Consider the following 13,078-nt stretch of genomic DNA (forward strand, 5'->3'; position numbering starts at 1 on the left):
AGGTGTGATATGGGAATAGGAGTTGTGAGATAGGGGGTGGATGGGAGGAGTGAGATTAAAGAATGGGGGAATGTAAGCCTGGGGAAGTAAGTTTGAGGGTTGGGAGAGGGGGCAGGTCTGGTCAGTATGAAACTAGGAGCTGGGGGATATAAGCGTGAATGTTGTAGAAAGGAAACAGATGTGATACAAAGTGGGATGGGATACAGAACTAGGGAATATGAGTAAAGGAGTGTGAAATGGACTGGGTAGTTTGGCGGGTTTGTGAGACAGGACTAGGGATGTGAGATAGGGCTAAAGAGTAGGGATGGGGCAAGAGATGGTATAATGAACCTGGAGGACTATGTAGGAGATGAGCAGCATTGGATTAGGATAAAATTGGAAGGCTAGGTAGGAGCAGAAAGAGGTAGAATGGGAGGATGAGTAGTGGGTAAGAGACAAAAGAAAGTACTGTGGCCCCGAGAGAGGGTGTGTGACAGAGAAGGAGCTGGGATGGTGAGAGGATGAGAATAGATGAGGAGAAAGAATACAGAGGATGTAAATGGGGAACAGAGTGGGTGAAAGACAGAGGGGGAGAAGACTACATTGGAAGGACAGAGAGTGGGAGATGAGCTGTGAAGATAGGTGAGAGTGGGAGATGGAAAACTGTAGGTAAATGGGTGGTGGTAAGAAGGAAATTCAGGACTGGGAAGGATAGTAGGAGTACGATACACAGAGGTGGGACAAGGAGGGTGCAAGACAATAAAAGATAAAGAGATATGGGGATGGATAGCAAAACATGAGAGGGGTGATTGGAGAGGATTGGGTGGGGATGAGAATAAAAAGAAATGACTGGGAGGAACGAGATGGGATAGCTAATGAAAGTCAGTGTAGAGATGATGAAGGAGTTGGTGAGAGACAGAAAAGGGGTGGTTGTTATGGGAAGCTGGGAAAGAAAAATGAGCCAGATCGCTAATGAGAGGAACAATCCAGTGAGGAGGAGATGAAGGGCTGAAAGGGACAATGGAGAGGAGAGTTGGAGAAGTAAAAGGTTGGCAAAAGGAGAACTGGTGGCTGAGCGGGTGAAGAAGAGAGGTTAAATCTAGGTATGAGTAAATAGAGAGGTAGGAATGAGAAAAATGAAGAAAAATGAGATGATTTTAATGCCAGAGACAGATGTAAAGGAAGAAATGATGAAGACCAGAGGAAAGAGAAGAAACGGAAAATGGAAAAGAGACCCTGGAAAATTACTTAAGAAAAAAACCAATGAGAGAAAAGTAGGAAAGAGACTGGGACCAATCACATTAGAAAAAAATTTAGAGGTCAAAATGTGTTTATCCAGCTAAGTTTGGGGCTTTTCTGGACAAACCTAAGATTTTGAATTTCCTACCCCTTGCAGGGGATACATTTTAGCCAAGTCAGTCATATTTTATTTTATTTCTTTGGTTTGATTTGCTTTGATGTTATGATGACCCTTTGAATTATTTAGCCTATTTGTTATATTAGGTTTGTGCTGTATAATTTTAAACTTGTACATCATTATTGGGTTCCACAACCTGAACGCTTCCAGTGTTATGGTGTGTCATAAATATTTTAAATAAATACATTTTATTTTTATATTTTGCTCAGTATCAGAAGAAATGCATTACTTTTTTTCCGGCATTGCACTGTATTCTGACTCTGGCTTCTCATTTTAGTTGTTTAAATTTCTAATGTATAGTCCCTTATGACCTTATTCTGTATTAGATTAGAGTGTGTCTTTGTTTAGCGTGTGTGATAGAGGGGAGTTATTGTACTAGTGTTTAATTTCTGGGTTTTGAGTTTATAGCATCTGTTTTTCATGTCTTTTTTTCCCCTCAAGAGAAGATGTATTGGTTGTTTCAGGCTCACTGCTATATTTGCAGCACTGCCTTTTCCTAAGTAGGGTTGTTGCTGTTCGAGTCAATGGCATTAGTGCTGTTTTAGTATTATAATTTTGCCAAATAGGTTTTGAATGTGTTTTTTGTAGGATTTTGCGCTACCTCAAAAAGAGTCTGGAAGTGGAGGAAATTTGTGTTACTGTTAATTAGATGATACCAGAATTTGTAGATTTTTTTGTATGGTGAGTTATAAGTGGAAATGTCCTAGTTCTGCTCTGCACTCAAGGTTGATGGTAGGGTGTGGGGGTTCTACAGATGCAGAGTATGTTTAGAGAAATGGAGATGCAGGATTTATAATGGGGTTCTGTTCCATCCTATATAGATTCCAAACTTCAAGCCCATATAAATAATAATAGTGATAGGTTTAAAATTAAACATTTAACAGAGTCTCCGAGCTTATAGTCTTGTGCATTGTGTACAGGGTGAGGGTGCACTTTTTCATTTGGCCATAGGTACCAAATTGCCTGTCTATGGCTCTCTGGCCTTGCACCAGGTTTCCTTCCAGAATCCGGTAATCAGAATGTTGCACTGATGGTGGATTCTTGGCCCGAGGTGGGGTTGATTCTACCCGCAGGGCAAGCCCTACGGTTCCCCACTATTGGAAGGGGGAGCAGGCCAGGAGACGGAGGCCAACTGGAGCTTTGCCAATACCTGTCCACGTTCCCCTTAGGTTGAACCCTTGGGTGCCGGGGCCGGCTGGACTTAGGCAGGCCTCCGTGTGATGACTCCCAGTTGATGTAGACAAGGGTACGCCAGAAACCAGCAGAAGTATTGGAGGGCCGAGGACAGTCCGGATGAGGCCGGGTTCCAGAGACCCGGACGCCAACCAGAACAATGGAAGACAGGTGGCGTCCAGGCAAAGTTAGGCCAAAGCCTGAGAGGCCAGGTCCGTATGATATACGAGGGGAGTCCAAGGCAAGCTTGAGTCAGGGCAGGTGGCGAAGTACCAGAAGCGGAGCTGAGGTCAGAGCCAGGAGATCAGATCAAAAGTAGTCCAGATGAAGCAGGGGTCAATACCAGAGAATCAGTCCAAGCGTAGTCCAGGTGAAGCAGGGGTCAGTACCAGAGAATCAGTCCAAGGGTACGAGGAGCAGACAAGGGAACAAGCAGGAACAGGAACGACGACAGAAACAGGAGACAGGAATGATGGCAGGAACAGGAACCAGGAACGAGCACATGAGTAATCGTGGAGACCTGTTGCCAAGGCAGGGAACAAGTGGCTGGGCCCTGCCTTTTATACAGAGGCCCAGTGGTGTCATCATCCGGGGCCGCGGGCTACTTTCCCGCCGCAGCCCCTTTAAGAGTGTGCGAGTCACGCGTGCCTAAGCCAGGGCCCAGAGGGAGCAGGACGGTGACGTCACTCCGTAGTCCACGCTCGGAGGCCCGCTGGGCGCAAGGAGGAACTGCGCAGGAGTCACAAGCGGGGGACCAAGGAGGCTGCCCACCGCCGCGAGCAAGGGTGAACCAGAGTTGGCAGCTGGATTCCTGGGGTGAGTAGCCCCAGGCATGGGCCTATCACGGCCAGGATGCATAACACAGAATCCCTATATTTGGCCACTAGGTGTCACCATTACATGGTTAGGATTCCTCCTGCAGGAGCTATGAATATTGCCTATAAAACATCCCTAACCAACCTGGGGAGCGGAATATCTGAGCCAGGAGTCAAACCTGGGCCCTTCCATATGGTCAATGAGCCATCAGCATGGCTCAGGAAAGGAAGTTCTAATTAGCCCCACATAGATTACCCACAAAAAAAATAATCAGTAGCATTCTTTTTCCGGTCCATCAAATACTTTTCCAGAATAACTGCTGTCATATTAAATTTGCATATATATGTTAAATATTGGTAATGGAATGAGAGTGGGGAAGTGCCAAACATTGTCCATTGATAGAATGAAAACACATTTAGAGCAGAGTGAGCCTAACTCAAGATAGCTTTGCACCATTCCTCTTAGCAGTGGCAACAAATGCACACTGGTAGAGGATAACTGACATATCACATGGTAATACAAAAGAAAGCAATTAGAATCCAACCAAACAAAAAAAAAAAACAATCACACTTCAGAAAAGTGGCTTTCAATTCATTCCTTCAAAATAGGACTCCTGGGACATGTGGTTGTTCTGCAATCACTCATTTTGTTCAGAAGCAATATGTACTATTGCACTACATAAAAACTATCAAGCACCATACAGCCACAGAAAGAGGCATAAGTGTATAGTCTGCTATTGTTGGGGGATTCTTTAGAAGGATTACATTATAGACTAGACATTTCAGAATAGCTACATTAACCTGAATAGTCAGAGAGAGTGAGTGGGCTCACCTCTTGTGTCGCCAATGAGTGCCTAATAAAAAGGACGGCCACTAGCACATGAATAACAAGTGGTTTCTATAATTGCAGAGACGTATATTATTGAAATGGCTATTATCCATACTTTTTCTAAGTCAAGCTACAAAAGAACTTGACTTTAATAAGGTGTGTACCACGTACATGTCAATGACTGTTAACATTGGTTCCATATTCACCTGCTAATTTTCCAAGTGGATTTATGTGTATAAATCCGCTTTGAAAATTTGGGGTAAAGCCTGTGGTTAAAACGTATCTGTGGATTTTAGCATATGTGGGCTCTAAATCATCAAAGTACTATTTCTTAGACTATAGATTTATATGTTGTGCTTAGGGCTTCCTAAAAAGCCAATATTCCTCCTGAGTATTTTCCTGTTCTCTGCAAATAAACCAAGTGTTGAAAGTCTGGTCTACTGAATATTTGGTTGTTGTATTTTGATCTTGAAAAAGTTACAAATAATTTGACCAAGATACAGAATTTTGGTGTTTGCAGACAGTGATTATTTTCTGACAGTTCTGTCTAGCATAAGTGTGTGAATGGTTAGGATGCATGACCACGAGTCATGGCTTCTGCCCTAGCTTCTATTCTTGCCCGTGCCACAATCTCTGAATATGACCTTGGATAAGCCTCTTTAGCTCTGTGTCTAAGTTTACTCCACAATAATTAGGTCATGGTAATGCTATATCCATTATTCCCTTTGAAAGGCTGAAATGCTGTTTTCAAGACTGAAATCATTTGCACAGTTGCCGCCTTTGAAGTAATGACTTGCATATTTCTAAAGTGCAGTGACTGGAGTGTTTATAGCAGTGCTCTTTGGAAAACACCACCTAACCTTAAGCTCAAATTACTGTTCCAGAAATAGAAAGAAAAGCATATGAGAGCATGACTGAAAGTGGAGCTTGTGAACCTGTTTGACTAGGAAGATCATGCAAGGTTCGTGTGGAGATTTTATTTATTTATTTATTTATTTATTTATTTTATATACCGTCAACCGTTTGCACATCGTGCCGGTTTACAGATAACTTACAACCACAAATATATAGGCAAAGCCTTTACAAGGAACAGAATGAAACATAAATGCAGTAACAGGGCAATTAACGAGATAAATAGGGGAGGGAGGGAGGGGTATGGGTAGACGAGACAAAGGAGGGGGCGGGGGGAGGGTGAAAATGGATACATAAGGAAAAGAAATGTACAGGGGATAGAAATGTACAGGAGATAGGGTTATCTTGGGAATGATTTTATTTCTCCACTTCTTAACCTCTAGGCTATGCCTCATGACATCCGAAGTATCTCTTAAATGCTGTTTTGAAAACTCATTTTGGAAAGTTAATTTAAAAGAGTGTATGGTATTGCTTAAAGGCAGGAAGGATAATTTGAAAGAGAGTTCGGGGTGTAAAATAGTGCTTTACCTGCAAGAACAACCCTTATGAAAATTGCCTTGCTAATATGTGTTTAAAGTTATGCAGATACAATCTGCATGTGTGTAATTTTAAACACACTGGGTAGAGGCATTCTGGAAGGGGGGGGGGTGTTGATGGAGCCTGCATTTATGCAAATACTTTTTTGATTTTGAAATGTATATGCATAAATGTCCCTGAAAACATTCCCGCACAAATAGCATGTATAAGCAGCAGGTGCAAACAGAAGTTGTAAATCTTGAGTATGAGTAGTGCAGATAGTTTTCATGGGATCATTTTCAAAGTGAATTTTACATTGGTTTTGAAAATTGGTGTGACTGAGGCTCATTAGAGTTCAAAAACATAATATTAGCTATTATAAAATAACCCCCTTAGAGGCCACAATTCAAAAAAAACGCTAAGCACTTAAAATGTAGGCACTATTTTAAGGACTTAACTTAGGAGCCTAAATTAACAGGAACCTATATTTAGGCCTGCTGCTCATTCACCTACATTTAGTTTCCTAATTTTGGGAAATGGCAATGGAAATCAGCGCCGAGCTCCCAACTCATATGATCCCCACCCCACCCACTTTTTAGGTGGCTAGTAAAAACAAGAGCCTAAACTCGCGTGCACAGCAGAGGGAAAGCTTAATTTAGGAAGATCTATGTGTCCAACTCCTTAACTTAAGAACCTAGATCTTTTGAATATCGCCCTAGCTGTAACCTGCAGGCTTTTTCCTTGGAATAATTTCAGCGCCTTACCTGTGCAGGATCGACATCATTGAGCATAACTATCGACGTGCAGTGGTAGTCCAGGACCAGTCGCCAGAAGTCTTTGACTGTATTTGGCAAGGGATGCTGGGTAACTATGAAAGCTGAAGGCTGTTTATAGCTCTGAAATAGTAACAAAAGGAAATGTATCCATTCAACTGCAATTCAAAAGATTAAAATGCTGTACACTGCATCATTGCACTCAACAATGTCCTTCACTCTTTTGTCAACTGCGATACCTTTCATAGGACTGGCATAATACTTCTTCAAAGCTGCACTTCTGTGCATGTGTTCTTTCTTCAGACACCTGCCAGTAACATCTGTGGCTAATTCTTATGTTAATCAGTTAAAAGGTTATCACAAACTGCAAATAATCAGTTTTCTCCAGCACTAACACTGCTACCAGAACTCTCCACTGTATACTATGCTTTGGGGAGGGCTTACAAATTGTTCAGAGTCTACCACAGCCTAAAACACACTTCTGATGCTAAAAGTTGATGCTGAAAAATTGTGAGTGTATGCGCCATAACTTTCAAGTAACCATCTGCTTAGTATACAAATTATATTTGCATTGAGATGCTTATTTTTTATACCATGAATGTGGCTACTCACAGACCAATGGGCGTTGTGTTTTTTTTTCTCCTCACAATATTACCCAACAGTTGTTAACAGATTGATTAATGAAGCTGAAGACCTGGAAATATGCAGATGATGATTCATGCACTTCACAATTTTTATCTATTTTTACTGTGCCCTGATCAAGTATGAACTAAAGATGGGCACTGAACCTTTTAAGTAACTTCGTTAATCCAGTAAAATGAGATTTAAAAGCCTTAGATAAAAATATGAATTACTCTTTTGCAAATGACATTTTTTATGCATTTGAAAAGGGTGTAGTTTGATTTTAAAAGCTAGCATGCATGGAAAGAAGTATTTTGAAACATATCTAGGCAATTATGTGTCACTTTGCTGCTATTTACAGTCATTTATACAATTTTGCCCTGTCCTTTTTAAGCTTTCCAATATACAGAATGCTTGAAAGAATTATGTAAAAGGAATCCATGTCTATCTCTCTGTTCATCCATTTGGGGGCAAATAACACTAAAAAAAGGAGTGAAAAGTCATAAAATTTGGTTTACAAGAAGAAAACGGGAATATTTTGAATGAGTTTGAAAACCCAAAATATTGGGTCAGTATTTTCAGAAAACAGATTCTCTCACAAATTCTATTACTTTATTATGGAAGACACCTCCACACCCCCACCTAACCCATTTCCTCCCCCACCCAAACAATCACTATCTTGGGGAAGCAAAAGTGACCACTCAGGGAAGACACACCTGGAGTCCTCACAGGCCTTCCTATCATGGTTTCTGCACACTTTGAGGTTGAGGATTAGAAGGAAAGTTGATCTGTGAGGCAGCAAGAAAAGAAAGACATTGGAAAAGATCTTGGGTTGCGACCTAGTCCTTCCCCACATGGGCCACTGTTGGAGACAGGATGCTGGGCTTGATGGAGCCTTGGTCTGACCCAGTATGGCAATTTCTTATGATCTTAAGCAGCATGGAGAAGATAGAAACAACCACTCCAGTACTTGCCACACACTCTCCCGCTCCCCACTTTCCTTGCAGTACACTCTCTCCGTCTTTCTCTATTCCCACTAGGCCACTGAATTTTGCCCTCCTGCCAGTGCCGATACTAATTTTTCTGGCCTTTAGTGCAAGACTCAAGCAGCAGTGGCTGGAGGCTATAGATGTGCAGGAGGATGTAGGGGGAAGGAGGAAGCAACATTTTGGAGAAAGGAGGAACAATGCCGGTGGGTGGTGGTACAGGGATCATCACCTGAAGGGGTCACCGTGCAGAAGAGTTAGCATCTGGAGGAGCAGGTGAGAAGCAGGTATCAACTATAGCTAGAGTAGGGAATGGGGAGGGAAGAAAGGAGGGATGACGTGGTGAGTGTACGGAAGGAGATATCTGAGGAGGAGGGAGTGAGAGTGTTGATAAAATGCTGAGAGGAGGGATGGGGAGGAGTAATGAAAGAAGGAGTTAGAGAAGAAGGGAATCAGAAGGGTGGATGAAATATTGGGAAGGGATGACAGGATGAGAATAGCAAAGTGTGAGAGATTAGGAGAGAAAAAGAAGAACAGAGTCTAGAGGCAGTTGAGGGAAGAGTCCCATTTGAAAGGGGGAGAAATGGGCTTTAGTGAGTTGGGTAAAAGACATGAAAGAAGTGAGAGTGAGGAAATGACATGGTAAAAACAAAAGGCATAAAGGAGATAATTTGATAACGGGCTGCATGAATTTGTAGGCTGTTCCTTGCCTAAGTTTCACTAATTTTCAAAGGGAATTTACGCATATAAATTCACTTTGAAAATTATCTCACAAAAACTACTCATATAAAGTTGATTTTATTTATTCAAACACATTAACCACCAAAACTCAGACTGGTGTACAGAAGAAGAAGCAAATTTATAAAATAGATAAAATAAACCAGTAACAAAAACTGTAAAATACAAACCCAGATAAAAGAAACAAAGATAAGTAATCCTGAAATTCATTGCATAATGCAACCAAAATAAATAAAACATAATGAACAAAATACAAGCTAACATTTAATGACAAACCTTAAGGAATTATGGTCAGAATAAAGTCAAATCAACAATTCAGGATTACATTATGAACCCTGAATAAAATGCCCTACTGACAGATTTTATTGAATATCTGAGAAAGCTACATCTCAAAGCCATGTCTTACAAAATTTCTGAAATGATAAATAGTCATTTATTTAGTTATTTATTTATTTAAGAGTTTTTATATACTGTCATTAAGTTATTTACCATCATAATATACTTCTTAGCTCCTCAGGCATAGAATTCCATAAGTAAGGTCTAATATCTCAACTAGTCTAAGCAAGAGCAAACTAGGAATTTTCAACAACAATCTTTGTGGAAGAATAAAAAATTAGTTATTGTTTTTCGATTATGGATGCATTAGATGTGCTTTACTTAGATTTAAGCAAAGCTTTTGACATTGTCCCTTATAAGAGGCTCATGAATAATATGGTTGATGTAATACAACCTGCGCTATCATTGGAGTTAAATTTTAGAAGGGGTTTTATTTAATGCTCATGGTAAAAACAGGGGTCCCCGCAGGATGCTGACATGCAAATAAACCTGGAGTAAAAAAAAGTACACTAAACAGCATTTTATTTTATTTACTGGCCATTTTACATGCCATTAATCCAAAACGGATGCTAAAAATCCCTCCTGCCCACACACATACCTAAATTTAAAGCCCAGACACCGAGTGGCAGAAACCCCTCCATCTCACCCATAAAAATTAGGGGGGTGAAGCAGTAAACTCCCACCCATAGGGCTGATGTAAATGGGCCGAACCCTCTCCACTCATCTGCCTGCTTTAAAAATAAATAAATAAATAAAAAAAGCTCTGAGACTTCCAAATCCTCCCCCACTCCCAGGGAACCAAGCCCCAAAAGACCTTACTCCTTGTGGCAGGGCTGCTCAGTAATTGGCAGTTGACTGGTCCCTCCACTATCAGCTGCCAGTGATAGGACCAATTTCCCTTTCATAATTCTGAAAGGACAACATTTTGAAACATTTCACTGACAGCTGACAGTGGAGAGACCAATCAGCAGACAGTGGGAGCACTGAGAGGAGAGTATCACCTTGCTGGTGGCTGAAAGGAATCAGTAAGTTTTTGCTTGGGAAATTTTCTTTTTTAAAAGTATTGGGATGAAGTTAACTATTTGGGAATATTATTTAGTGTGTTTGTGCTTTTAATAGGCAGGGAATAAACTGAAGTTAGGCTGTTTGTATTTTTAAATAGTCAGTCAGTAAGACAGCTAATAAGCAGTAGTTAGTGTGTTTATTTTTAATAGTCTGTAAGGCAGCTATGGGCCGATACAGTACAGTGCACGCTAGTGCTAAACTTTCAAAAGGGAAACTTTGATAAAATGAGAAAAATTGTTAGAAAAAAACTGAAAGGAGCAGCTACAAAAGTAAAAAATGTGCAAGAGACGTGGTCATTGTTAAAAAAATACCATTCTAGAAGCAAGATCCAGATGTATTCCACACATTAAGAAAGGTGGAAAGAAGGCAAAACGATTACCGGCATGGTTAAAAGGGGAGGTGAAAGAATCTATTTTAGCCAAAAGATCTTCATTCAAAAATTGGAAGAAGGATCCAACAGAAGAAAATAGGATAATGCATAAACGTTGGCAAGTTAAATGTAAGACATTGATAAGACAGGCTAAGAGAGAATTTGAAAAGAAGTTGGCTGTAGAGGCAAAAACTCAGCCCAAAAACCTTTTTAAATATATCCGAAGCAGAAAGCCTGTGAGGGAGTCAGTTAGATCGTTAGATGATCGAGGGGTTAAAGGGGCACTTAGAGAAGATAAGGCCATCGCGGAAAGAATAAATGATTTCTTTCCTTCGGTGTTTACTGAAGAGGATATTGGGGAGGTACCCGCACTGGAGAAGGTTTTCATGGGTAATGATTCAGATGGACTGAACCAAATCACGGTGAACCTAGAAGATGTGGTAGACTTGATTGACAAACTGAAGAGTAGTAAATCACCTGGACCGGATGGTATACACCCCAGAGTTCTGAAGGAAGGAGGATAGCTAATGTAACCCCAATATTTAAAAAGGGCTCCAGGGGCGATCTGGGAAACTACAGACCGGTTAGCCTGACTTCAGTGCCAGGAAAAATAGTGGAAAGTGTTCTAAACATCAAAATCACAGAACATATAGAAAGACATGGTTTAATAGAACAAAGTCAGCATGGCTTTACCCAAGGCAAGTCTTGCCTCACAAATCTGCTTCACTTTTTTGAAGGAGTTAATAAACATGTGGATAAAGGTGAATCGGTAGATGTAGTATACTTGGATTTTCAGAAGGCGTTTGACAAAGTTCCTCATGAGAGGCTTCTCGTAAAAGTAAAAAGTCATGGGATAGGTGGCGATGTCCTTTCATGGATTGCAAACTGACTAAAAGATAGGAAACAGAGAGTAGTATTTAATGGACAATTTTCTCAGTGGAAGGGAGTGGGTAGTGGAGTGCCTCACGGATCTGTTTTGGGACCCTTATTTTTCAATATATTTATACATGATCTGGAAAGAAATACAATGAGTGAGATAATCAAATTTGCAGATGAAACAAAATTGTTCAGAGTAGTTAAATCACAAGCAGATTGTGATAAATTGCAGGAAGACCTTGTGAGACTGGAAAATTGGGCATGAAAATGGCAGATGAAATTTAATGTAGATAAGTGCAAGGTGATGCATATAGGGAAAAATAACCTATGCTATAGTTACACAATGTTAGGTTCCATATTAGGTGCTACAACCCAAGAAAGAGATCTAGGCGTCATAGTGGATAACACATTGAAATTGTCAGTTCAGTGAGCTGCGGCAGTCAAAAAAGCAAACAGAATGTTGGGAATTATTAGAAATAAAATGGAACATGTCATAATGCCTCTGTACCGCTCCATGGTGAGACCCCACCTTGAATACTGTGTACAATTCTGGTCGCCGCATCTAAAAAAGATATAATTGCAATGGAGAAGGTACAGAGAAGGGCTACCAAAATCATAAGGGGAATGGAACAGCTCCCCTATGAGGAAAGACTAAAGATGTTAGGACTTTTCAGCTTGGAGAAGAGATGGCTGAGGGGGGATATGATAGAGGTATTTAAAATCATGAGAGATCTAGAATGGGTAGATGTGAATCGGTTATTTACTCCTTCGGATAATAGAAAGACTAGGGGGCACTCCATGAAGTTAGCATGTGGCACATTTAAAACTAATCGGAGAAAGTTCTTTTTTACTCACGCACAATTAAACTCTGGAATTTGTTGCCAGAGGATGTGGTTAGTGCAGTTAGTATAGCTGTGTTTAAAAAAGTATTGGATAAGTTCTTGGAGGAGAAGTCCTGCTATTAATTAAGTTGACTTAGAGAATAGCCATTGCTATTACTAGCAACAGTAACATGCAATAGACTTAGTTTTTGGGTACTTGCCAGGCTCTTATGGCCTGGATTGGCCACTGTTGAAAACAGGATGCTGGCCTTGATGGATCCTTGGTCTGACCCAGTAAGGCATGTTTTTATGAATAAATTAATATTAAGTATTGGTAGGATATAGACACTTAATATTAATTTATTCACTCCTTCCCCTTTCAGAATTCTGAAAGTGGAAGTGGAAGGATCAATCAGCTCTCAGGAGGGAACAGTCCTGTTTGAGCAAGTGAAGTCTGCTTGGGTTGGGGTTCCCTGGGGTTGGGGGTAGGATTTGGAGGGCTATGGACTATTTTATTGTTTTAAAAGCAGGCAGCTGGGTGAGAGGGGCTTTGTCCTAGTTCCAGCTTAAATTGGCACCTTTAAAGGTAAGAAGGTGGGAGTTCTACTTGGACTGGCTAATTTTGTTTTTTTAAGGGAGGTAGGAGGGAGGGGTTCAGCCAGCTCGGGGAGGAAGGGAGGACTCACCTGCCCGGTCATTGGGAAGGGGGTTAGGAAGCCTTCTTTCACTGTGGGAAGTTTAGCTCCTGCTTATGACGAGAAGTTAAATTTCCAGTAGTAAAAGAAGGTACATTAGGCAGCCTTCCCACTAGCATGCTTCCTTGCTGCAGGGTAACAGCTAATAAACTAATT

At 40.9% G+C, this 13,078-nt stretch overlaps 1 protein-coding gene across 9 annotated transcripts in view; it reads right to left on the reverse strand.

Annotated features, from left to right (window-relative positions):
- Positions 1 to 13,078, reverse strand: part of PTPRM (protein tyrosine phosphatase receptor type M) — a 1,907,823-nt gene that overhangs the window by 71,370 nt on the left and 1,823,375 nt on the right. For all 9 annotated transcript variants that reach the window (XM_029591025.1, XM_029591024.1, XM_029591022.1 and 6 more), the window contains one exon: positions 6,406 to 6,537. In XM_029591025.1, coding sequence (XP_029446885.1) covers positions 6,406 to 6,537 — 132 coding nt within the window. The remainder of the gene's footprint in view (positions 1 to 6,405; positions 6,538 to 13,078) is intronic.

The sequence above is a fragment of the Rhinatrema bivittatum genome, chromosome 2, assembly GCF_901001135.1.
Source record: "Rhinatrema bivittatum chromosome 2, aRhiBiv1.1, whole genome shotgun sequence".
Lineage (NCBI taxonomy): Eukaryota > Metazoa > Chordata > Amphibia > Gymnophiona > Rhinatrematidae > Rhinatrema > Rhinatrema bivittatum.